At 48.4% G+C, this 27,338-nt stretch overlaps 1 protein-coding gene across 4 annotated transcripts in view; it reads right to left on the bottom strand.

Moving 5' to 3' along the window:
- Syk (spleen associated tyrosine kinase) overlaps window positions 1-27,338 on the bottom strand; it is a 68,888-nt gene that overhangs the window by 18,945 nt on the left and 22,605 nt on the right. For 2 of the 4 annotated variants that reach the window (XM_087896596.1, XM_087896595.1), the window contains exons 2-7: window positions 25,493-25,949; window positions 24,173-24,333; window positions 7,844-7,982; window positions 6,365-6,446; window positions 5,856-5,887; window positions 4,293-4,361 (exon numbers count right to left, since the gene is read on the bottom strand). In XM_087896596.1, coding sequence (XP_087752722.1) covers window positions 4,293-4,361; window positions 5,856-5,887; window positions 6,365-6,446; window positions 7,844-7,982; window positions 24,173-24,333; window positions 25,493-25,906 — 897 coding nt within the window. In that variant the 5' untranslated portion in view covers window positions 25,907-25,949. Of the gene's footprint in view, window positions 1-4,292; window positions 4,362-5,855; window positions 5,888-6,364; window positions 6,447-7,843; window positions 7,983-24,172; window positions 24,334-25,492; window positions 25,950-27,088; window positions 27,108-27,338 lie in introns of those variants that run through there. The other 2 variants (XM_087896597.1, XM_087896598.1) reach the window with 2 other exon arrangements.

Genomic DNA, 27,338 nt, shown 5'->3' with positions numbered 1-27,338 from the left:
AGACGCACACTGTGGGTAGGCAGCCCTGACCCACGTCATCGGTCTCTCCACTTTGTATTTCGTAGTCTGCCCCTTCTCTGGCATCATCTTTTCTGCACCGAGAACAGAGCTGTAAGGAAGTGTTGACAGCCTCACCCTCGCCGCTCCTTCCCACCAAATCATGCCTTCCAGGTGCCTCTAGATGGTGTCAGCTACTCAACCTTTGCTAGACAGTTTTCAAGTTCAAACTACTCTGTCACAATGCATGAAAAGCAATGATGCATTAGATATACGTGTGTGCATGCATGATATTGCGTGTGTGGCTGAGCAGCTATGTATGTGTCCTTGGGGTCGGGGGGCAGAAGTCAACCTTAGGACCCATCCACCGTAGTATTTGATACTGTGTCTCCTTGGCTGGGTGGCTGGTCAGTATGCCCCAGAGATCTGCCAGACTCTACCTCTCCAGGCCTGTGATTGCCAGAGCTCTCCACCACATGCGGCTTTATATGTGGATACAGGGGATCAAACTCAGGCCCTCACAGTTGTGTGGTGAGTCCTTTATTGACTGCTCTCGCTCTCTCTTGCTCTCTCATCTATCTATCTGTCTGTCTGCCTGTCTATTATCTATCTATCTATCTATCTATCTATCTATCTATCTATCATCTATCTGTCTCTGTCTATCTATGATCTATCTATCTATGATCTATCTATCTATGATCTATCTCTATCTATCTATCTATCTATCTATGTATCTATCTATCTATCTATGTATCTATCTATCTATCTATCTATCTATCTTTGACTTTGAAATGATATGAAGAGAAAAGCACACTGCCCTGTGGAGCTGATGGCCTCAGCCCAGCATCCTGCATCCACAGCCCTGTGTTCCCAGACCCTGGCTTTTGCTCCCAGCTCCCTGTAAGTAGTTTCAGGTTAGACAGCAGTGGCACTGTGGGTGGTAACACTCCCCAGAGACCCAAAGCCTGCAGACTTCAGGACATGAACTGCAATCAGCTGGCTGTGGCTTCCAGTCTCAGGAGGAACTCAGGCCAAGGAGGAGTGAGAGCACCCGGATGAGGGCAGACTCTGCTAGAAGGTGGGCTATGGGTAGGCTTGCCTGAAGAGAAGCACATGACCTATATGATTATTATTTCATCTTATGGCAAAGATCTAAGACCTGGCCCTTTCACGTTACACTTTCTCTAAACCCTGGCCATCAAAATTTATGCTGAATAAAACAAGAAATCCCAGGATGAGTTTCTGTTTAATGGTCTTAGGGAGGGTGTGTGACCCTGGGAAGCCTCTTCCTGGGCACGACTGTGGACAGAGGTAACCAACACAACAGCAGGTGTTTATATGACCACTGGTGCTCTTACCTCTTAGCTAAGTGTGGTTACATTCTCAGGATAGAAAACACATTGCTGTTTTCCAAATTTAAATTCACCTATCTTGAGGCTGTTTACAGAGGACCTAAGTTCAGTTCCCAGTACCCACACTGGGCTGCTCACAGCCATTTGTAACTCTAGCTCCAGGGGATGCAATGTTCTTTTTGGCCTCTCAAGGCAGCTGCACACATGCAGCAAATACTCACCTAGACATGTACATGCATACGTGAATAAAGATCAATTTAAAAATTGTACTTGACTTTTATTTCTCCCTCCTGGTGCTAGGGACCAAATCCAGGCCCTTATGGGTGAAAGACATGTGCTCTATGACTGAGCAAAATCCCCATCCTAGTTTCATTTTTTTCTAGTGAAAGTTTCAAACTGATAATCTTAAAAATCAAAGTATATGCTTCCTGGACTCTCTAACTGCTAGAATTCATTCAAGGTGTGGCTGGCAGGCTTTGCTGGTATTGGCTTTTTTTCCATGTTTGGTACATGTGTGTGTGTGCACTCCTGTGTATGTGTTGTGTGTGTGTGCATGTGTATGCATGTGTGTGTGCACTCCTGTGTGTGTGCATGTGTGGTGTCTGTGCATGTGTGTACATGTGTGTGTACATTCCAGAGGCTGATGCCAGATATCTTTTTCAATCACTTCTGCACCTTATTTTTTGAGCCAAGTTCTCACTGAACCTGGAACTTGGCTAATTGATGGCCAGCCAAGAGATCCTCTTGCCTCTGCCTTCTTTGTACTGCAATGACTGGCAGGCATGTGCCACTGTGCTGGGTTTTTTTTTTTTACATGGGTGACAAAAACCTGAACTTGAGTACTCAAGCCTGAATGACTAGAACTTTACCGACTGGGCCATCTCTTCTAGCTGTGTGGCACTGGCTTTTCTATATGCCATCTGGCCTATCTGAGTGGCCATCACTGAATCATGTGACAATCTCAGAGTGAGGTAGTGCTGCTGCTGAGAAGGGGTTCTGCCAATGGAATTACAGACCCCAGTCAGCTGACTTATTTCATGGATATTATCCCCCACGGGCCTGGCTCCATCAGATAAGAATCCTTAGATGCAAGTTTAGACTTTCTGAAGAAAGACAGAAAGGGGTAAGGGGAAGCTAACTGACCCCTACCGCATGGCAGCTTTAACCATGCCACTGAGTTTGCACATAGCTCTAGACCTTCCCCATTTGACAATCTCCCCCACGGACATTGTACTTGCTTATCTAGTCTGTGTAACTGCATAAGATAAGTTCTTGTAATAAATCTGTGTGTAGATATGTACAGGTAATACATCTGCATGTGTGAGCACCAATATATGCACACACAAATATACACATTCTACAAATGCATGGACGTGCATATATAATGAAACTATAATATACAAATATATACACGCAAGCACAGATTTTCCATGCATGGATGTATATATGAGTGTATCATATATATGTTTATGTGTGCTCGTGCATATATGGCATCTCTGACTGATGCATCTCTGGTGGGACCCAAGAGACAAAATGTGAGATGCTAGGATGTGTCTCTTGCTAGGACAGTGCAGAGCTGGGGGCTGTGAGTTAGCAACAGGCCTTGGATTAGGCAAGTGGAATGACATACAGGTTGTGGTAGGAAGCTCAGGAGGAGTCAAGCCGAGGAGGAGGAGACACAGGCTTACTCGCTGCCCCACAGAGTTCTGTGAGGATTGGTAAGTATGGTGTCACATTCAGGACTACGGTGTCTGTGAGTCAAACACTGACCCACTGTGCTGTAGCTGCTGGCCCGAGTGGCCTTTATAACTGGCACCTTTGAAAAGCTCCCTAAGCTGGAGAATATTAAGTACCCCAGCTCGTGAGGTACCATGCTCCCTGCTGCCCACTGAGCTCTCTGGATACGAGCGTCCCAGTCACAAATGGGCCCTCCGCATGGAGAGTGAGTCAGAATCTGGGTGAGGCCCAGGCTGTAGAGACGGGGCAGCTGCAGAACATTCTCCAGCATTAACCATCACAGACAGCGCAGAGCACAGGACAGTCTCCTTTCTCTTCAGCCATCATGTTACTCTCTCCTGTGATCTGGTCAACAGGATTAAGCGAATGATTAATCTAGAGGATAATTACTGAGCAAAATGTCTGGGCCTTTATGCCTTCTGTTATTCAGCTCTGTGTGTCTCTGCATAGCCACGTGTACATGTGCTTGGAAAAACATCGAGACAAAATGAAAACAGCTGTTGATAGAACAGCTGGGACATAGCTCAGTGGTAAAACACTTGAGTTTGATTCCCAAACGCCCCCCAAAAAAACTTTTGACATCTATTTATTTAGTCTGTGCCTGGGTCACAGCTCACACGTGGGATCAGAGGACAACTTACAGGAGTGAGTCCTCTCCTTCCACCATGTGGGTTCTAGGAATCAAACCCAGGCTGTCTGGCTTGGTGGCAAGTGCTTTTAGCCTCTGAGCTATCTTGAGGTCTTCTTTTTGTTGTCCCTCAAAATTCAGTCCAATGTCTCGGGGCGGGGGGTGAGCACCTCCAGAGACCTCACTTCCCTCCACTGTTAAGAGCATCATGTGACAGAGGCGCTAATGCTGCAACACATGACTCTAGACAACAAGGGCGAGCTGACCATGCAGCGTCTGATGTGAGAGTCAGTGGGCACTGGTTGTCCTCACTGAAATAGATCGAAGCTGTGTGTTGGCAGAGGACAAGGCAACATGGTGTGGCTATGCAGCAGCAGCGATGGAGAAGCTGCAGGCAAAGCATGGAATGCACTGTGCAAGGGCCGCTCGGCTCAGCAGCTGCATTCAAACGTGGGCATGCAGTGGAGGCATGGAGGCAGAGCTGCGCTGGGTGAAGCGGAGAGGGAGCCAAGCATGGTCTGCATGCGGGTCTATCCTACCACTTAGTCAGGGACAGCAAGCAGGGGATGCTTTAGCACCTTTTTGATGCCAGACTTTGGGAAGGAGTAGGATTTGATTCTTGAGATTATTCCACCAGGTGACCAACTCTAGAAACCACAATGGCAGAGAGAAATAGAGCGTTTAGTTTCAGAAAATACATGCAAGATATTTCTTGTCATGACAAGCTGCCTGACTTTACTTCTGCAAGTGCACAGTCCACCCCCTTCACCAGCCCCAGCGAGATTTCCTGCATGCAAATCTGGACCATTTGAGATGCTGCCAGAAGAGCCTACCATTGGGGCAGGGATGTCCAGATTCAGTAAATAGTTTCTATTGAAGGCGGCAAAATTAAAGCTGAGACAGGAAGCTGCCATGTTGTCTGTGTAAATCTCGTGTGTCAGGCTCCACTAGTGACTCTAGTCACTGATTGCTCAGAGGTGTCTCTGTTCAATGGCACTGGCTGCTTACGACATTGGCATGTACAAGTCCTCAGACATATGCAGCCCTTAGGCCACAAGCTGGACATGCCTGAGATGAGAGGACCAACAGATCTGTTTCAAGGGCACCAGATGATAAATACCAGAGCCATGAGAAACATGGGAACCCCATGCAAGTGGGGACCCTGGTAGCACTGTATTTCAGAGGACCCTCAAGTTCACTGGTGTTTTAGCCAATTCAAGGTCTCTCAGTTTGGTAGAAGGCATTAACTCTGGAATCAACAGTGTCAGTACTGAGTGGCCTCCTGTCCCCACTGGAGACAGAACACATTTTTGGCTTTTGGTTGATTTTGTTGTTTAGGAGTTATAAGTCAAGAATTATTCCCCAATTAGTGCTAATGGTCTGGGATGTTCACGCTGGAGTCCCCAAGATACGAGAAGATCAACATCTGCCCAGTAACAAAGTACTAGCTCTGACATCCCGGATGGAGAAGTGATTTGAGATCCTTCTCTGTTTGTGGGCATGGTGATGAAAGTGGTAGGCCAACACAGGGATGTCAGGGGTGCAGTCTCGTCTAGTGACATGGAGTGGTATGTTGTCTCTGGCCAAGGCTCCCAGATTCTATCCTTCTCTGGACCTTTCTCTTGAGTTCTTACCAAGCATACCCTCCCTACCCTAATCATTGGCCAAACCGGTTTACCCAGGAGGTCAAATCTCTAGTAATTCTGTGTCAATTGGTTTGGTCAAAGGAATTGAGTAGCTAAACTCAAGGAGATACCAGTCTGCCAGCCCTTACCTACTGACATGCATGTCAGCAGGCCTGTGGATGGCTCACACATGTTCACATTGACAGTGCCAAGCTGAGCTTGAACAATATGCCCCCTTTTGCTACATCTGACAGGAGACCTTTCTGATCTAACAGTGGGTTTCTTCCTGGCTCTGTATACTTCTCTAAAGGATGAAGAGAAAATAAGCCAGTCATGAAATCACAAAAACAGGCTAGCTGACTAGTGGCCACAGGCAGGTGCCTCCCCAGACTCGCGGGAGTTCCAAGGTCTTCAGGGATGAGCTTGGAGTCCAGAACCTGTGCTAACTAAGACAGGACTCCCTGAGTACATAAATACAACTGCTTCCTCAGCACAGGCACCTGTAATAACACTTACCACAGGGTGAGCATTTGAAGTTTGCGTTTGACCTGCAAGAAGAATATGCCATGGTTGCGGTTAGGCAATTACTGTTGTGTTCTTGCAAACCACCTGCTTGTCAGATCAATCGATACAACTGGAACAAACTGAGGAGACAGTAAACTTCCTGCATCAATACTTTGCTCTTTTGCTGAATTTTTCACACATTCAATTAAGTGAGATTTTGTTTTTTGAGACAGAGTCTCACTATATAGACCAAACTGGCCTTGAACTCACACAGATTGCCTACCTCTGTCTCCTATGCTGGGATTAAAGGCTTGTGCTACCATCCCTGGTAATACATGCAATTAAATATAGTGATTAATTATACTTCAACTAATGATTCCTAGAATTGGAATGACATCAAGTTTAATCACATGATAAAATCAAAGCCTCAGCCTACATTAGTTTGGAATAGACAAATCTGACACCAGGCTGATAGTGACCAATGTCCCCCAAATCAGATCCAATGTGTCCCAATCACTTACCTAACTGTGCACCGATCTTCTGACATGGTACGGTGAGGACTCTTAACAGACCATCTGGCTTGTAAGAGTAATGTTCTACTAGCTGCAAGAGAAGCAGGGAAGAAAGTGGTCAATGGAAGGAGAGAAATGGAGACAGTGACAGAGTCATGGCCCTCACAGACTTTAAGCTATGCAAATCCCAGGCAGTCTCTTCCACAGGGCACTTAGGGGATGGGCTGAGGATGTCCTTGGGTAGAGTCAACAAACGTTTTTAGCCTTGAAACTGTGAGTTACATCCCTAATCAAGAATGGAGAGTGGATGGATGCATGTTCGCTTACTGCTTAGCTAATACTCTCCACTCTTGCACAGACCAGGACTCCAGCCCAGGGAACGGTGCCACCCACCACAGCCTGGTCTGCTCACGTCTATGAACGCAATCAGAACAGTCCCCACTGACAAGCTTGCGCTCTAACCTAGTCTACACAATCCTTCTTCAGGCTCTCTTTTCGGGCAATTTAGAGTGTGACAAACTGACCATTAAAACAAACCATCACACAGCCAGGTGATGATGTACTAGGGGTTTGGAGTCTCCATACCATCTCCATCAGCTAGACCTCTATTGGCTTGTTTGTTTGCAGAGATAGGATTTTGCTATGTAGCCCAGGCTGGCCTTGAATTCACTATGTACCTGAGGCTGGCCTTCAACTTTTGTTCCTTCTGTCTCCATACTTAATGCAGCTGTGATCCCAAATTAAGGAAGAAAAATGTGCTTAGCAACAATTGTGGGGAGCGGGGTGAACAGTGTAAGGGTACGTATGCATGCTTGAGTTGTCTCTAGGTTTACTGAGAGCTTGGTTGAGAATGAACCCTTTGCAGAGCAGGCCTGCAGTGTTTCTAAACAGGCAGCTGCCTGGAGCTAAGGTAGTGTAAATTTGTTTCCCAGGCTGCTTTGACTTCCCACAGGGACTCTGCTATGAGGGTAAGTACACATGGTTTATCTACCCTGATGTCACCCTGGCATCTCACAGTTCCAGGAGAAGCTGGGTCACAAGCCCTTGGTCACCTATTACTCTCTCTCTCTCTCTCTCTCTCTCTCTCTCTCTCTCTTTCTCTCTGTCTCTCTCTGTCTGTGTGTGTGTGTTATTCCATGCTATTCTAGTTCTGGATGGCAGGACGTTCCATTAAAATTCTGAGCACTGCCCTGAATCACATGATCTTGAAGGACCAAGAACTTAATAGCTCGAGAAAGGTGATGGAAATCTCTGTAGCCTCACAAACTTGATAATGGCCTCTATCAACATGTCTCAAACAAGCCATCGGAAATCAGAGAGTGGATTGAGGGAGTGTATGGGGCAGATTGCCTTGTCCCTCCTCTTGTTTCTAAGAGTTTTTGATCTAGCAGTTCTATGGACCTGCACTGTGTCCTTCAGAGAGGAGAGAGGCAGAGACAGAGACAGGCACACAGAAAGAGACAGGCACACACAGATATATATCCACACCTGCCAGAGGGTGTCAAACTTCTTCCCCTCGGGAATGGAGAGCTTCCCTGTCTTGTCCTTGTCAATGCGATAATGCAAAACTTTCCCTTCGTGCAGCAGACACAGCGCGAAGGAGCCATTGTTGTCTCGGGCCCTGATCCTGGAGAGAGAACAGACCGTATCATACCGTACTCTGACCTTCTGACCCAGGAAACAGTACTCTAGCCACTGTGAGCAGCAGGTGCTCACCAGAACCAGCAAGTGGGCATGTGATTGGCAGGCAGCACCCAGACCTCTGGTACAGGTAGGCTCGGTACCAGAGTCAGCGAGCCAGAACAAAGGAAATGCCAAGAGATGGAGCTGGACTGTGCAAAGATCCAGCAGGGCTGTGAAGTTCTGGAGATCAGTAAAAGAGCTTGGGATCTGTGTGGCTCAGGGCAACAGGCACAGGCTTTGGGTATCTATGGAGCCCCTAGACTCGTCTCCATTTTTTTTAACCACAGGTGCAGGTGTGGTGCGGACGGGGAATCCAGTGGGCATTTTAACTGTACCTTCTGGAGCACACATGAAAGACTACAAATGCTTCCACTCCCCAAGGCCTTCTTCACTCTCTCACCCTCTCCCGAACACCAGGGCCAGGCTTAGAACACTATTTAATACTATCAGATGGTATCGACAGCCCGTGCTTGAGAAGGGAATGGCAGCCACGTGAGATGAACCCACAGAGACAGCCTGAGGCTCAGCAGGACCTGCAGATGACCTGAGGACTCCATTTTCACTGGTCTCATGAGCTACATGTAGTATTCCAGGCCCCCATGCCGGGTGACAACACACAGGTGCACTCTTGAACCGAGACACGTGAACAGGGCAATCCGGACACCATAGGAGGAAGTGGCACTTCAAAACCCTAGGCCCTAGCCAGGGTGTGTTCCAGGCTGACGTGGCACCCAGGGATGTGACTTTTCCAGGTCAGAGCCTCATTTCTCCCCAGCCATGCCATTCCCCGCTTTCTAGTAGTTCACGCCTTCTAATCACGAGATCTGCGCAGGGTGAGTCCCTGGGACACCTCCGTGGCCTCTGCATTTGCTAAAACAAGGAAGATGAAGTCTCTGAGCATTCAAAAACACCCAAATGCATTGAGGTTGAGAAGAGTTCAGTCAGGCCAGCAGCCAGGAGTTTGTCTGCAAACTGGGGTGATTTGTGCTGCTTTCTCTGGGTACAAGATGTCAAGACCAGAGCCACAGTTCAGGCTAAGCTGGACCTTGGAACCATATGTGATTACACTTCCCTTTCTCCTGTCAGGCAGCCCATTTCCTGAAAGTGGCGGGAGGTTGCAACTTTAAAAACTATTTCCTTTTGAAATGGTGCTTGGTTGGTCCAGTGGCCAGGGCTCCCTCCCAGCCCTTGCTTGAAGCTCAGGGCAGCTGGCAAGATACACTAAAGCAGCTGGTGGAAGATACACAACCAAACACTTCCTGGCCGATGGCTATTCTGAAGTTTTGCCACTATGGAAACAGCCCCTCCAACCTTCAGTGAGTCACCAGCATCCTGAGGTGCCAACTCCTTTCGGACAGTCATGTGGCTGATGAAAACCTTGTTGGTTACTGGGCAATGCCCAACCATGCCATAAAACATCATATATGGATAGAGAGTTGGGGCTGTTTTTAGGGAAGCCATCCACAGTGTGTGCTGGCTCTATTTTGTAGATGCCAGACGCTTGCAGAAAGGATAGATAATGTGTGAACAAACACACATGTGAGAGGCTGGGTATGTGACTCGGTGGGTAGGAGCCCTTGCTGTAAAAGCCAGCTGGACACAGGCACCTGCATGTGTAAGCCCAGTGTTGGAGGGTGTAGATAGGCAGATTCAGGAGTTTCCGGGCTGACCAGCTCAGCTGCAGCAGTGAGAGTCAGAGTCAGTGACAGAGCCTGTCTCAAAGGAACAAGGTGCACATCCACACATGAAAATAGGCACAGAACACAGTGATGGGGGAGGGGAGAGTGAGAGAGAACAGAGAGAGAAGAAAGGACAAAAGAAGAGGGGAAGGGGAGGAGGAGACGTAAACTATCATCCCTCCAACAGGAAGTAGAGGCTGGAGGGTCAATAGTTCAAGACCATCTCCTTTATACAGTGAGTTGGAGGCTAGCCTTGGGTACAGGAGACACTGTCTTAAGGAAAACAAAGCAAAACAAGAAGCACACAGGTGTCAACTCATGAAGAGTTTGTGCATATACCTATAAAAGTTGTTTGGGAAGAAAAATGATCAAAAGACACATCTCAATGTCATTTTCCTTACTGAGAGTCCCTCATGCCTGAGACCCCAAAGTCATGGAAATAAAAGATGGGGTCTGAAGTCCAATTTCTAAATCCACATTGAACTTGCTAACTAATCCATCTTCTTGCCTCAGGCCTTGGTTGGTTTTCTCTAGCTAAAGTTGACAAGAAAGCTCCAGGCTCTGTGATGCCCACCTCTCACATGCTGGGGTAGAAGGGTCGGTGGGAGCCAGGAATTTAGGGCTAGCCCGAGCAACATAGCAATGTTTCTCTGCTAAACAAAGAAATCCAATACAGCAGACCACAGGTACTCAGTGAAGCAGAGGTCTAGAGAGACGGTACAACTGACCCGGTGAGAAATCTGGGCACTCCAAATTAAGCTCACGGAAGAAATGCCATGACACTGTGGACCCTGGCAGATGTGTAAACAATGAGTAATCCAAGTGTTGCCGGGATGGAGCAACGCTTGCCCTCCTTTGCTGCCAATGGGAGCACACATCAGTGCCGCCACTTTGGAAAAGCACCTGGGAGGGGCTCCGGCCACTACTCATGCCACAGGATCAACAGTTCCACCTCCAGGGGTGAGAAACGTGTGGTCAGCAGAGTGAAAATCGATACAGCAAACGGAGTCCTGTTCCCTGCCCTTCCTCCTTCCCAAGACGCTTGTTTCGCCATCCTCCTAAGGAGTCTGTCCAGTCTCGGAAACTTGAACCTCGTGCTCCGTGAAATTTTGTTATCACTTGAACACTTTTCCACTTCACACTCTCTACCTGGAGCTGGCGATTCTACCGTGGGTAGCCTTGTGATAACAACGAACCCTTCTTCATGAACAGCCCCCTTGCTGTGGCTGCTCAGGGTACTTTGGATAATGAGACTTTTTAATAGATTTCATAGAGGTTGGGCAAACACTGGCTAGGAGTCCCGGGGAAAAGGAAGCTGTTTTAAGGCACAGGAAAATATCTACAGAGAATTTGAGCTTAAAGCCTCCTTTGTGCCTGTTTGGAGGAAAAAGCTAAAATAACCTAAGGAACATCATTACAAGCTCACCGAAGCAACAGCCCCCACTTCTTTTTTTTTTTTTTAAATGTACTCAAGAAAGTAAGAAAAAGGTGTAGTGGATCCATTATCTTTCCTAACTGCCCTCCCTTTTTTTGCCCATTGAAATGTGCAGGACCCCTGTGATGAGATAAACAGGAAGTACATGATTTAGAAAAAAAAAAAAGGTTCTGACAAATCATAACGAAAGGGATCCTCTGCCAAATCACACGTGTGTCTAACCCAAGACGGTGTCAGAAGGACCGAAGGGTTCTCTCCCTGCTTCTCAGAAGCTGCCCACATTCCCAATGTTCACAAGTTACCATATACACTGTCAAGTCCTTCAGCAAATCTATGCATACAATAGAAAGGGCTATAAAAACCAAGTGAACAAGGGTGCTCCACAGGGCACTAATAAGTGTCACAAACAGGAAACCCACCGAGGCGGGGACGGGGGAGAGGCTCCAATGGCAAAACACCTGCCACACAATCAAGAAGCCCTGAGTTCGGATCCCCAAGACTCACAACTCCAGGTGTGGTGGTGGGTGTCTGTATCTCAGTGCTGAGCAGGTCCTGGGAGCTCACAGGCTACCCAGCCTGTTTGAATTGGTGAGCTCCAGGCTCACTGAGGGGTTCTGTCTCAAAAGACCAGAAGAGTGACAGTTGGGAAAACAGCCAGCACCAGCTCTGGCCTCTGCAAACACCTGCCCCCCACCCCCAAGCACGTGTGCATCTGCACGCACACATACATGTACATACTGCCCTCTGAATCACACATGAGGAAGCTACTCCTTGATTCCACATACACAAAGTCTCAGAAGGGCAAAAACAAAAGATTGTGTTTAGAGGTGCTGATATGTATATCTTGGTGATAAAACTGAAAAAGAAAGGAAGGAGGGAAGGAAGGAGGGAGGGAGGGAAGGAAGGAAGGAAGGAAGGAAGGAAGGAAGGAAGGAAGGAAGGGGAAAGGGAAGGGAAGGGAAAGGAAAAGAAAGAAAAGGAAAAAGGAAAGAGAGAGAGAAAGAAAGAAGGAAAGAAAGAAAAAAAGAAAGAAAGAAAGAAAGAAAGAAAGAAAGAAAGAAAGAAAGGAAGAAAGAAAGAAATGTGACCATTTTGTGAGCACAGGTCTAGGAACATATATCCCCTGGGAATGGAGTGGGGTTGGGATGGGGGAGGGGCTTCTGCAACTTGGGTTCTATTTTACTTTTTGGCTTAGCTGGTGTTTGCTTGATGTTTTTAGTCACTAGACTGCCCCCGCCTGGTTCTGCTGAACTTAGTGTGTCGCTGGAAAAGCAGCATGGAAGACACAGGAGGAAATGGAGCCGGCGGCCTCTTGCTCTTGGACAAGTCTTTCTGCTAAGGCCCCTCTTCTTGTAGCCTCCCCCAAAGGGGCTATGTATAAGTGACCCTCCGTACTGGAGACCAAGCCCTCAGGAGGCAGGTAGCTGACAGTTGTGGTTACTGCCTGGACACACGGCCTGAGCAGTGCCCGTGGCCGCTGGGAGGAAGTGAAGGCAGAGACGGGAAACCCACAGACTTAGCATCTATAAGTGACAAAGACCAGAAGGGCTGACCTCACCAACGGTCCGGCAACTTGAGGTATCTATCTGCAGGCTGCAGGCAGAGCCTGGCTGGGATTATTTTAAACTCAGAACAGGAGAACTAGCTAGGAAGCTGCTGCCTAGTTTCTGTCTTGACGGTCTCCTGTTTCTAAAATCCCTGGCAGGTTTCATTATAGGCAACACCTGGGCCTCTGGTCTATGGAGAGAGCCCCAAAGTTAATCTTTGGGTTCTACTGGCTCTAAACTGTTTCTAGACACCCTTGACCAATGTTTAACACTCTGTGTGTGTGTGTGTGTGTGTGTGTGTGTGTGTGTGCGTGTTATGCAGGAGTGTGCAAGGTGTCACACTGAAGTCTGAGGGTGACATTGAGGTCTTCCTTTATGACTCTTCCCCTTACCTTTTGAGACAGGGTCTCTAACTGAACATGGCCAGGAAGATCCCGAGAGCCTCCTATCCTGTCCTCAGGGCTAGGATATGTGAATTCTAGGGACTGAACACAGATCCTCAAGCTTGTAAGACAATCACCTCACTGACTATTTGATGATTCACACCCAACATTTTCCTTTCAATAAGTAAATGAACCGATCTTTAGTTAGCCCTTATGAAGTCTCAGGGCGATTCCCTGAGGGTTATGCTGGGATTTTGTGCTAACTGTCCTTACGTGAGTCCTTGTTCTTCCTTGGCATGCTCCTCCAGAGGCTTGGTCAAACACACAGACCTTGTTCCTGCCTTTCTCAGAGGTGAGAGAGGAGGGTGTTACTTTTGCCAGAAGGACTTGACCCCTTTTTCCATCCTCGTGTGCCCTCCAGGACAGGAGAATGTGGGGGGTGTGAGGCCAAGCAATGAGCAGAAGACTTGGGAGGTGATAAGACCCTATAGGCTGTCTCCCTAAGACTCTAAGGATATGGTTTGCATCTGCTGCAAACAGAATAGAGCAGCAGGTACACCCCAGCCCATGGACCATTCAGTCTCTGTCCAGGCAATCTCTTCATTCAGGGGAATCTGTGAGGGGACATCAGAGTCAGAGGGAGGAAGGATATCTGGATGGGCAGGAGGAGAGAGGAGAGGAGAGGGGAGGGGAAGGAGAAGAGACAGGAGGGGAGGGGAGGGGAGGGACTACCAGGTAAGAGAAAAGGATCCTTACTCAGAGCTAAGAATGAAGTGGCTTTTCCAGATGGGCTAAGGAAAGAGGCAAAGAGGGAGAGAGGGATCCAGGAGTAAGGGGCACTCTGAACAGAAACATCGTGTCTGCCAACACCTTACACTAGCAACAAAGCGGCCCCCTGGGTGTCCTCTGTGCAGACCTGAGAGCAAGACCAGTTCCTAAAACAAACATATCTGGGGCATGCCAGGCATTTATTCTGTGTGTCTTTCACAACATTTCTTCACAAATGTCTCTCCCTGTATTGTGGAGGTAGCGCTCTAGGGAAAGCACTTGGCTTGGACCCTGATGTCCTGAGTTCAATCCTCAGAATCCCTATTAGAACAAACAGCAGCCAAGTGTAATAACTTGTGCTTGTAATCCCTGCACTGGGGAGGCAGGCACAGGTGGATCTCTGGGACTTGCAGGGTCACTGGACTAGACCAGTGACACCAGCAAGCCCCGGTCTGAGTGAGAGACCTTGTCTCAGCAACTAGGTAGACTGCTCCCGAGGAATAACTCCCAAGGTTGATCTCTGGCCTTTACACACACCCACTGTGTAGGCATACACCCATCCACACACCGAATGCATCTGTCTCCTAGTCTCTCTGCTCCAGTTCCTGAAGGTAGAGTTTCTTTCTGTGGCTTCACCTCCAGCTTCCCAGGACCTCTGAACAGCAGCAGTGAGCTGATACTGACATCAGTCCACAGCTGTCTTTGAACTTTTCCTTCAGACAGGCTATGACATTTTTTTTTGCTGACCCTACTGGCAAAACCAAACAGATCAAATGAATGACCTGGCTTTGATCCGGCATGGCAGAGTGGGAAGACTGATTGAACTTGGCTTTCACTGTGGCATAGGAGGCTCGCAACAGTCATGGTTTCATTTATTAATGAACAAAGAGAAGGGTTTCTTTGATGCCTACAATATAATTTTGTAATGCATGTATAGAACACAAAATAAGCTGAAACTTGAGGAGGCAAAATTGTTCAGCAAAATAAAAGCAAAAGCATGGCCTTGGGGCTGGGGAAGACAGTTCAGCCAGTAAAATACATGCTGAGCAAGCATGAGGACATGAGTTCAATCCCCAGAACTCACATAAATAACTGATAATAAATAAATAAATAATTTATGGGGGTACATTTTTTTAATCCCAACACTGGGGAGGTGGAGAGAGGCAGATTCTTGAGGCTTGTTAGCCAGACAATCTAGTCTAATTGATGACCTCGAGGTCCTAGTGGATGGCTCCTGAGAAATGACACATAAGGTTGACCTCTGGCCTCTGTATGCATACACTCACACGTGCACCCACACGCAAGTACATGCACACATACACACGAATTGGGTAAGAACAGACACTACTGCCAGCACAGCCCTGCAATGGGCTGGCGCTGATTGACAGGCCAGCAACAACATCTCGAAGCCCAGATAAAAGCATTTCTAATGCAGGACACTCAGCCTCCCCACAGATGAGTATCAACCAGTCATGAGCTCAAAAAGATCACCCCCAAAGGAAATAAGCATGAGTTATAATAAAAGAGGCTTTGAATAAGAGCAACAACAAGAAGAAGAGGACATTATATACCCAGGCCTGCTTGATATTAAAACCACAAAGTATGGTCTATAATAAACTATTCTGGGAACCAATGTGGCACAGAAGGGGAGGCATTGGACATAAAGCAGGCTGGAGAGGATACCGTGAGGAGGCCCGACACACTTCCTCTGATGAGAGAACTAGTCTGTGAGCAGAGAGGGGTGGCAAAGGAAAGGCAGGCATTGCTGATGGAGAGATCAGTGGGTGTAGGAAACACAGGAGCAACACAGCCACCAGCTCAGCTCTGAACACGACCCAGTTCATTTCACAGCTCAGGGTGGAACAAGACAGCAGACAGCGTCATCTATGGGGAACACTCACCACACCTCCTCCATCTACAGGGAGCACTCACCACGCCTCCTCCATCTACAGGGAGCACTCACCATGCCTCCTCCATCTACAGGGAGCACTCATCATGCCTCCTCCATCTACAGGGAGCACTCATCACTCCTCCTCCATCTACAGGGAGCACTCACCACACCTCCACCATCTACAGGGAGCACTCACTACACTGCCTCCATCTACAGGGAGCACACACCACACCTCCATCTACAGGGAACACTCACCACACCTCCATCTACAGGGAATACTCACCAAGCCTCCCCCATCTACAGGGAGCACTCACCACGCCTCCCTGCAGATGACTGACACTACCGTGTAGCAAACTAAGTACCACATCAAGCACAGCTTCTCTTGGGCATCATGACTCTTCCTCTTGGGCCATTACTAAGGAAAACAATGGCTGTGACACAGTTGCCACGGCATGGCAGGAACCCATAACCAGGATGGTGGGTGGTGTTGCTGGTGGGTGGGTGGTATATACAAGGTGGACACACAGGAGAAAAGATAATTCTCATCCCAGGATAGAGGATTTCCACATGGGATGGGCCAGGGTAACACAAGAGGCCATAAAGCTACTCAGTGTGACAGCATCTAAAACTTCTGAGCTGTTTCTGGAAATTTCCACCTACCAATTGCAGACTTAGCTTACGACAGGCAACTGGAACCTGGAAAGTTAAACCACGGGTAAAAGAGACTGCCATATTCCCGTTACCTGATTGCTAGGTAAAACAAGGCTCAGAGATTAATTAAGCCTCAAGAGGGCCGTCTGCACCACGGAGCTCATGGTGGCAGGAGAGTCTGGTTCGGTGCCTAGATGCCTACGTTGCTTACTGGTCTCTCAAGTTTCCCTCAGTCAGAACAGATGTAACATTGACTCTTTTCATTTTTCTCCAACTTACAAAGTTTTTTCAAAAGGTTTTATTTTTAATATTGTCATTTATGTGTCTGTGTGGTGAATGCCACATGTGTAAAAGTGGCCTCAGAAGCCAGAAGAGGGCACCAGATTCCCAAGAGCTGAAGTTACAGGAGGTTGTGAGCTGCCTGCTGTGGGTACTAGGAACAATACTAGCCCTCTGGACGAGCAGCAAGAGCCCATGACCACTGAGCCATCTCTCCAGCACCTAATTCCCTCTTTAATACATAGTTAAGTTTTGCCTTTCAAACGTGGTGGTTCACTTTTCTTTTTAGTAGCTGGTTGGCTGGGATAGGGATTGACCTCAGGACCCTATAAACACTGGGAAAATGTTCTATTACTGGTCCTTAGCCCCTCTAGCAGGTGTTCAGTCTCAAGTAGAAGCATCATGCAGACTGAAGGTTCACTCTCTTTCCCAGTCAAATACCAGAGCACGCGGATGTGCTGTAGGAATCTTTCCCCCGACTATGGTAACAGACCTATAGGAATCTCAAGTGATGGCCGCTCTTCATGTAGCCTGCCTAGGCATCAGGCATCTCTTCAGGCTCAGGCAAGGCTGTCAGAGCACCATAACCACCACAGCCTTCAACAGTGCCTTTGGGGACTTGGAAGTATGGACTGCTAAGTTGTAAGACAAACCCAAGGAATTAACAGCTCAGGGGCTGGGGACCCTCCATGCATACCTGCCAAACCCTCAGTGACACACACCTGCCAAACCCTCAGTGACACACACCTGCCAAACCCTCAGTGACACACACCTGTGCGCACACATATTTGCATGTGTGTGCACACGCATTCATATACAGAGAGACATATTTAGACACTCGCATGTCTGAGAGGTACTTCCGGGCTTCATCTCCTTTGAATTATGGGTGTATTCTGCTCCGAATACAGGGAACAAGGCCTTCTTGGGGCTTATTTTAACTGAGGCACTAATGAGCTATCATGGCAAGGGAGTCCTTTCCAATCACACACACTGATAAAGACCGAAGACAAGTGCCAAGGGCCATCCCAACTGCAAGTGACAGGGATGATCTGGAGCTCCCAGGCCAGCTAAGCCCACAGGATGTAGCTCCCATCTTCTTTCTCCAGTGACCACACGGGTCCCTTTCTCTGATGAACTTTCTCAAACTCCCCACCTCAGTCTCCCCTCCACCACTCAGATATCATGGGTGGCATCCTTCTCACCCCCTGAAGACATCTGTGATGGGTCCATCTCAGACCTGGTCTCCAACTCCCCTTCTCAGGGGGCCCTCAAAGTGTCCCCTCCCAGCAAGCGATCACAAGACAATGGTGGGACCACCTGTTCTTCCACCCAACCAATCTGCCATCACCTGGGGGCATCTCTTCTACCCATGGTGTTCTGCTCTCCTGGGACCTCCCTCGGTCTTCTCCAAGTCCTCTCCCCCAGTGAGCGAAGCCTGGACATCACCAGAATGCTGTGTCCATCTATTTGCTGTGATGACTGTGACTGCAATTGCCTGTCCTCAGAGGGCACTCTCTCTGGCATCTGCCTGCCGAGCTTCCCACCTCTCTGACTGGAGTCCAGGCCTTCCCAAGTCACCCCACTCCTGCCACTTCCTTGGACTTCTAATTCACCACCCTGCTGTCCACTCCACTCAGCAGGATCTCAACCCCAGATAGCAATAGAAGTAGTTGCTAAGTTCTACCATTGCCCCACAGGATGACCAGCCAGGCTGTGTAACTTCCTTCCTCCCTGCTCCTCTGCCTCCCCAGCCTCTCCTTTCCCAGCCTCTCCTCCTCCCACTATCTCTCCTCCCCTCTGTCCTTCCTCCCCTCCATCCTCCTGCCCTTCAGATAGCAGCCCTTTTGCTCTCTGAAAATGTCACATGGTCAGTCACTTCACAGAAACTTCTTCTCTGGTCTGGTCACCTCCTTTCCCACGGCTGGTCACATTCAACATGTAGGTCCCTAGGGCTTGCACAGATACTCCTTCTGCCGGGATGCTCCCCTCCTCAGCTAACCACCTCTTCCTCTCTCAGAGCCCTTTGAAAGTCCCTTGCCTCAGAGTTCCTCCCACTGAGGTATTGTTGTACACGCTAAGTTTGTAGCTGTTGAAGACAAGAGCCCAGTCCTTGCTCCCAAGGCACCCAGAGTGAGCGACAATGAGGAGGAGTAGATGTATAGACAGCAACCAGAGCATGCGGGCAGAAAGTGTCATTAAATCCTAGAAGACAATAAGCTAGGGAGATGGCTCCCATAAAGTGTGAAGTATACAAGCGTGAAGACGTGAGTTCAATCCCTAGGTGTAATGGTGTGTACTTGCAATCCCAGCAAGTACAGGGGAGACAGAAACAGGGGGATGCCATGGACTTGCTGGCAAGCTGACAAGAATCAGTGAGCACCAGATTCACTCAAACATAAGGTGGAAAGCAATGGAGAGACATTGAATGCTGATTGCTGACCCCAACACATATGTATGTATGTATACATACACGCTCATAAATATGTATATACATAGACGCATATTGGTGAGAGACCATGGCAGGGAGTGGCATGTTTCGTGTCCCAGACTCTGCAGCACGTGGACATGAATGACATGGTGAGGTGGGGAGGTGTGTCTGTGGTCACAGAACCCCAGCTCCCACCGTGCTGCCTGCCACTCATCCAGTAATCCAGTCAGACACATGACTCTCTTGTTGAATGAATAACTGCCTCTTTGCTCCTTTTTTTTTCTTTTTTTTTTTTTTTTGGTTTGCACAATGTATGTCCCAAGTCAGAAAATAGGAACTATGGCTCAAACAGCAGTTTAGTGACTTCCTGAATGGATGACTCCACAAACATGACATTTATGGCTCTTGGGATTACAATGGTAGCCTGCTGCCTCCACAGCTGCCCTGGGGACTTCCTATGTTGTGAAGTTCTGTCAATAGCTCCCGCAGATTCTGGCTGAAGGCCTGGAGCTTTTATGTGCTCGTGGATTCCTTGATGGGGAGGACCGTGGGGATGAAGGATGTGGTGAAGAGTCTGGCCTGTCACAGTGGCACCCCATGTGTACACACCAGGGTGGACTCAGCTCCTAGGGCAGCGTGGCCATCCTAGAGCTCCAGCTCAGACCAGATGGCTGGGAGCAAAGGGTGTGTGGGGGCAGGGGCTATGTGCTTTCGTTAGTGTGCGGAGGGCTCTGGTGGTCTATTCCCATTGTTTGGGTCTTCCCAGGCATTCTTCTGCAGGTAGCTGAGAGATTAGGGTGGGAAGCTAACAGAGTGAGGAAGGAAAGAGGAGGAGGGGAAGGCTTTCAAATGCCATGCCTACACCTGAGAGAAGGTGGGACTTGACGCTAGTAGCAATGCACATTGTCCTAAGACAGAGGTGACTCACGTCCATGGAGAATTTTCATTCTGCCACAGTGTGCAGAGCTTCCACAACTGCCTGGAAACAAAACCTGAGGCTACAGGTGACAGATTACATGAGTTTCATGTCTCAGACCCACCTCCCCCTTGCTCAGACGTTGTGTGTATGAGGGTAGACTCTTGCAGAACAGACTTCTGCAGTCCAGAGGCCGTGACAGGGCAGGGAGCTCTGTTCCTTGTGTCTGAAGACTCTACCTGTCTTCTTCTAGGAGGGATAGGCACGCAGAGTGATTAGCAAGTGACAGAAGACACATTCTTTAAGAAAACATGAACAAAAAGGAAAATCTGCCTGAAAAGGAAACAGAGAAGGAAGAAGCCAACAGCTGCCTTAGACCCTTGGCTGTTCCAAGCAATGCAGGCGCTCCTGGGTGACATGCCCCTTCTGAGGACAGCCAGCTGTAGGTGTAATCCACTTTTGACTTTAAAAACTCTATGCCCTGGATGTTCATTAAAAGTAAGGGACATTTTATGAGTGAACTGTAAGTGGGTTAGTTTCGGGTTATTCAATCAAGTTCAAGATCTCCTTAAACTTTGGCTCACTGCCACTGGGGAAACAGGACGGATGCCTGCTATGGATTGGGAGTCAGGGCTGGTTTGCAAGAGTTCTTGGGAGCCTTTGACTCTGTTTCCCACAACATGTGAATATTGTGTGGAGGAAGGAAGATGGAGCAAGGTTGGGGCAACCTGGGTTCACTGGGGCCCAGGAGTCCCAGTGGATGACATCCTACAGGCTACATGTTATGTTCACACACCAGGCAAAAGAAGAGAGTGAAAGACCCATGCCAGAAACAGCTGAGCTCATGAGGTTCTGTAGGAAGCCAGGAAGCCACGAGACAGTCACCAAGTCGCAAGAATGCTGCCTCCTATTTCCTCTGTTTGAAGATCCCCTAGATTCCCTCATGAGAAGGATGGCCTGATGCTAAGGGTGGAAAAACCACACAGAAGTCACAGAGAGGAAACTCAGTCCCATGCTGACCACGCACACTGGGTTGTGAGCTCACATGCACCTTTAGTTATTTCTCAAGGCAGTGATAAAGAGCTAGGGATGTAGGTAAGTGGGCAGGGTATTTGATTGGCATTCATGAAGACCTGGGTTCAATCCCCAGTCCTGTAGAGACTAGGTATAATGGTACACACTAGGAGCTCTTAGGGGGCAAGGCAGGGGAACCATATGCTCAAGGACAGCCTGGATACACAGTGAATTCAAAATTCAAAGCCAGCCTGTGACCTTGGAAAGCCAGAGGGAGGGATGGAGAGAGGAAGAGGGAGAGAGAGAAAGGGACAGAGACAGAGAAACAGAGAGAGAGACAGAGAGACAGACAGAGAGAGTTTCAATTACCAAGACCAGACTTAGAGAATTCATCCTGGAAAAGATAGTCCCTTAGACTCGGATCTCATAACTGACCTGAAGGTGGAGTTGAAGTAGGATCATACTTCTCCATACATGATTATCGCCCTGCCTGACGTGAGGCCTTAGCTGAAGTTCCACATATCCATCCATGGGCAAGCCCTGCAGGCGGAGCAGGAGTCTGGGAAAGAATGGAGCTGGCTCTTTGGCAACACAAAGGTAGGGAGGGCAGTGTCAGAGGGGTTTGTGTCTACAGGGGACATTTAGGACAGACGAAAGACCCACTCCCAAAGGGATTTGAGCACACTGTGGAAACAGCCACCCAGGTAGGGCCCTGGTCTGTGAGGCCTCCGCATCTTCTGAGCTCTGATGGTAGTTGATAAGGACACACGCAAACTTTAAGAATGTCCTACATAAACTCCAAGCCCAGTGTTGGGGTGGAATGTGGCATAAAGAGGCGTGGGGTGTCTGTGCAAATGACTGACAGACTGCTGGAGGACCTTCTGCCTACTGCGTGGGCTTATATATGTCCCTGGGGGAAACATAGGAGTGCAGAACATGGGGCAATCTGTGGCCCTGGTACTTCCCCAAGGAGCTTGAGGACAACAGCTCTAGGCAGCAAGAGGGCAACAGCTTTCTGGGGGTCAGCGTGTCTTCTGGGTGCTCAACATGGCACAGTGCTGCCTGCTACCCTAGGGCATTTGTGCCAGAAACTATTGCTCAAGGATGCGACGCAGCCAGATGTCAGGAAAGTGCTGTGCTGTGCATCTACACAAGGGGAAGCTGTCTTCCTCCTCCAGCCTCACTGCGATGGGGCTTCTGTCCCACAGAACATCACATTCCCGTCACCAGGGTTTTCTGATCTCGCCTATGGATTTATTTCTTTAAGAAGTGGTTAAGATCATCTAAAAATAATTTTCATTTTACTACTTTTATGCCTATGAATGTTTTGCCAGCATGTATGTCTGTGCACCACACGCAGGTCTAGTTCATGCAGAGGCCAGAAGAAGGTGGTGAATCCCCTGGGACGGGAGTTACAGACAGTTGTGAGCCCCCACCTGGGTGTTGGGAATTGAACCCAGGTGTTTTGAAAGAGTAGTCAGTGATCTAAGTCATTGAGCCATCTCTTCAGCCCCTAAGAAAAAAATTTTAACATCAGAAAAGGAAAATTCTTTAGCTAGATGCAAATGCAGAGAAAACACCTGCGTTTCTAGGAAGCCAGCCTGGTGCTGATCGATGTACCTGACCATGATGTGACATCATTGGTTCAGGAAGGAATAGGGGTGGTTCTTTAGAACCCCAGGAGCCTCTGTGTGGGGACCTTGAATGACACCAAACACAGGCATTGCCTCAGCATCACCTTGGCAGGCACATCTTTAGAAGAAAAGGCATACCCACACAAAGACGGCTCCTTGCCTCTCTGGACCACAGACCCTGCCCAGCTGGACTGCGGCCCCAGGACCTTCTGAATTTTGACTCATACAGACCCACTGCAGATGCCTAGGCCAGGAATCCAGGATCCAAGTCTTCATGCTACTGAGCTGGCCAGGCTGAAGCCCACAGAGCCATTTCTGCTCAGACAACCACACCCAGATTTGGTATGAGCTGCTCCCAAGGGTTTGCTCCTGGATGTCTGCATTAGCATGCAGTTCCAAGCACAAACAGAAGTCCAGGATCCGGGAGAGATCGACGTGAGCAGACTGTGCTGCCTGACTTTGTTCCATTACCACATGGTGTGCACCCTGCCTGCCATTGGAAGCAGAATTTGGGTTGAGCAACCCTACTCTGACAGCACTAAAAAGATCATGGGAAAAATTACCTTGATGCTAGGGGCCTAGGACGATGGCTCAGTGGGTAAGGTGCTTATCACACAAGCATGAGGTCCTCAGCTGATCCCAAAACCCATGTAAAAATCTGTAATTTCAATCTTGGAGAGGAACAGACAGGAAGAGTCCTGGGGGCTGCTGGCTAGCCAGCATCGACAAAGCAGCAAGCTCCAGGTTCAGCAAGGGACTGTTTCTCAAAATACGAGTTGGGAAGGGAGGGCCAGAAAATGAATCCATTGGGTAAAGATGGTTGCCCCCAAGCCTGATGTCCTGGGTTCAATACCTGGAACCCATGTAAAGGTGTAAAGAAAGAACCGGTTCCGTGGAAGTTGTCCTTTGACCTCCACACATGCACCACGACACATGTATTCCCCCCACTGACATGCACACACACACCTTCATCATCATCATCATCATCATCATGAGCTATTGAGATAAATAAGGTGGAAAGAAACTGATAAGATACCAATGCCCACCTCTGACCTCCACATGTGTGTATACACACCTGCATACACACTTACGTGTATGAGCAGGAAAACCTACACACACAAGACATTTCATAAGCATGAAGTGTTTCTAAAGGTCAATGACTTTCTAGTGCAGGCTTGGGTAAGATCTCAAGACATCTCTTTACATAATGTGCAAATATATCCTGCATCCAAAGCATCCCCAATCCAAAGCACTTCTGGTTCCACCATGTTGGATACCAAACTCAACCCTCATGTGGTTGAACACCGTTTTCTTTAAGCACAATGTCATGCTTTGTGGTCAGATTAGATAAAAACACATGCTGGGTCACAAACGACAACAACTCCCATACTGGTAGATGGGAATGTGTGGCACCTTCCTGAGACCACCTGGGTTCTACTCATGGGGAAGCTGTTACCGCTAGGTGAGCGGCCCTGGCGGTAGGAGGCAGGGAGACGGCAGGATACTCACAGGAATTTTCCGTTAGTCTTTGATCCTATGAGGACTATCTGCTCCGACTCATCTCTGGAGATGTTGCCATGGAACCAGGGCATCTTCTCATGGGCAGTGGTGGCGATCAGCTTCTCCAGCTGGGGTTTCTGGCTGATGATGGCTTGTTCCAGAGCCTGGCCCTGCAGTGAACGGAGGGATAGTGAGCTGACCGGATACAGAGAAGATAGACCTGTGTCCCAGGTTCTGCGCAGCAAATCAGGACCAAAGTCTACTCTATCCCTTGCTCGTCCTTGTCTCGTGCACTGCCTAAAATAAGGGAACCAGTAAGATCCTCATATATATTACTCGCATGTCTTCAAGTGTATAAATGAAGGATATAAATGAAGAGATGCGTCCTTAAAAGGCCAGAAAAAAATTGCGTATGTAGGTCATATACCCCTGGATTCAGAGACTGAATTCTCCAAAGACAGCTATACATTCCAACTACCTTCTGTGTGAAAACATAGTCATTTCCTAATAGGCAAGAAGCCTTGAGATGTGTGTGAGATTGGGCGTAGTGCGGTAGCTCAGCAGGTGAAGAAGCTTGTTGCTGAGACTGTCTGACTTCCATTTCTGGGACTCACCTGGTGGAAGAGAGTGACCCCTGCAAGTTGTCTGACTTCCACATGTGTGTCGTAGCAACTGTATCCTCCTCCCCCATACACACACACAGACACACACACACACACACCAAAATAAATGGAACCAAAGAAAAATTTTTAAAGAAGATGCATGTGAGGAAGGCATCTGTGGCTTTCTGCCTGTCAGGGTTCAGCTTTTTTCTCACTCCCATCTTGCCCCCACCACACATCTGCAGGAAATGTCATCGGAGGAATCACAGGTGAGCAGCCTGGACCACTTGGAAACAAGGCAGAAATAAAAGGAGTCACCTTAAGAGCTGAGGGGACAGATTTCCTTGTCTTTCCCAGCGAGAAAAAAAAAAATACCTTCTTGGTAATGATTAGTCAGAATTTGGTTACTGACAAGTTGAAAAGAAAACAAAAATGAATGAACAAACAAACAAAAGGATAAAATGAAAACACAGCCTTTCACACGTGGAGGAAGGAGGAGGACAGAGTGCAGAGGGAATGTGAAGATGTGGCTCTGACCACATGTATGGATGGAGTGGGGACAATGGCGGAGAGGGGTGTGGCCACATCTGGAACATAGCAGAAGCTGGAAAATCCACTCAAACACCCTTACTGCCCCAGTTTCTGGGTAAAGGGCGCAAAGGATTCTGGGTGATTCTGGGACAGGGCTCCTCGGTCTCAGGGAGCAGTGGCAACCAGCCAGACTCACCTGAAGGTTCCATGTCTGCTTCACATATTCCCGGATGAGGTTCTCCTTCAGGTCCTCAAAAGGTCCGGTCTTGGGTTGTACCCCGGGGGGCCGGTTGAAGGGCTTCTTCAGGAGGCAGATGAGGCCATCAGATTCCTGGGAGTGGTAGTGGCAGAGGTCTGCCGGGCTGGCATGGGTCCTGCCGCCGGAGATGGCATAGGTGCCATTAAGTTCCCTCTCGATGGTGTAGTGGTGTGCCTTCCTGTTGTGGGCCACTGACAAGGCGAAACCACCCAGGTAATTGCGGCTTTGGCGCAGCAGGTAGAGCCCATCCGTCATGCCTCCCTGGACCAGGTAGTCCTCGGCCTCTTCCCGGGTGATGTTGCCAAAAAAGTAGGGCAGGTGGTTAGCGCTGTCTGCCGCGTTGCCCGCCATATCTGCACCCCTTCAGAACTCCAGGAGGTATGGAGGGAAGTGCCTGGGGACAGCAGAGATGGGTCAGCCACAGTGAGGAACCCAACCCGTAAGGGGCACTGGCTAAGCCCACCAGAACCTACTCCATGGGGACATAAGCCTTTGTAGTTTAGAAAGAGCACATTGCCCTATTCGGCACGGGGGTTCTTTCTGTTACCTAATTTCCAGTTTCCCAGAATACGCTGTGACGAGTTAATCAAATCCATGACCTTTGACAAAGGTGACCCAATTCACCATGATTTTTTTCTAGTGGGAAAAAAAAAGAATTCTAAAAACATAGAGTGTGATGGTTTGAAAGAAAATGGCCCCCAAAGGGAGTGGCACTATTTGGAGGAGAAGCCTTGTGGGAGTAGGTGTGGTCTGGTTGGAGGAAGTGTGTCACTGTGGGGGAGGGCTTTGAGGTTTTTCTTCACGCTTCACTCAGTGTGACAGTCAGTCTACTTCCTGTTGCCTGCAGGATGTAGGACTCAGCTCCAGCGCCATGTCTGCCTGAACACTATCATGCTTCCCACCATAATAACAATGGACTGAACCTCTGAAACTGTAAGTGAGTCACTCTAATTAAATGTTTTCTTTATAAGAGTTGTCATGGTCATGGTGTCTCTACACAGCAATACAAATCCAAAATAAGACACACAGAAAGGTGAAGTGTATAGTCGTCTTTTGACACAATGCTCAAGGGCACACACACCCTGAGTGTGGACAGTGGTACATGGGACAGAATCAGCAAGGACTCAAAGCCCTAGATGGCCTCAGGAGGCACAGGCCAAGCTAAAACAAACAAGAACAACAACAACAACAACAACAAATCTTCAGAAAACTATAAACTATGCCTTCTTAAAAGGTGATATCTATCTATCTATCTATCTATCTATCTATCTATCTATCTATCTATCTATCTATCTATCTATCTCTTGATTCTTATATCACCCCTGCTAACCTTGAACTCGGTATGTAGCTAAGGATGACCTTCGAGTTCTAATCCTCCTGCCTCCCTTTTCCCAGTTTGAGATTAGAGTCATGAAGCACCACAGCTGGTTTTTGTGAGGCTGCGCGATAGCCAAGGGCTTCACACATGCTAGGAAAGCACTCGACAACTGAGCTACACCCCAAGCCCATAGAGCCTACTTCACGTAGTCATACCTCAGAGAGCTAGAGCCATGGCCTCCTTAGCACACACTTTCCCACCTCCTGCCTGGGATAGAAATTGAATGTTAATCTTTATTTGATTGATAATAGAAACCCAACTAAGACAGATATCAACCAAGCAAATTCCCAAAGGACCTCAAACAAAAACAAAGAGACTGAGTTTTTCTCTTAGTCTTAGCCACAGCCTTGGCACCTTCATAAGCCCCTTTACCCGACACACATGCTCCTCTGGGTGCCATTCAAC

The sequence above is a fragment of the Myodes glareolus genome, chromosome 14 (genome assembly GCF_982192425.1).
Source record: "Myodes glareolus chromosome 14, mMyoGla1.1, whole genome shotgun sequence".
In the NCBI taxonomy this organism is placed as follows: domain Eukaryota; kingdom Metazoa; phylum Chordata; class Mammalia; order Rodentia; family Cricetidae; genus Myodes; species Myodes glareolus.
The sequence above is the reverse complement of the archived record's forward strand: the minus strand, read 5'-3'. Positions and strand labels throughout refer to the sequence as shown.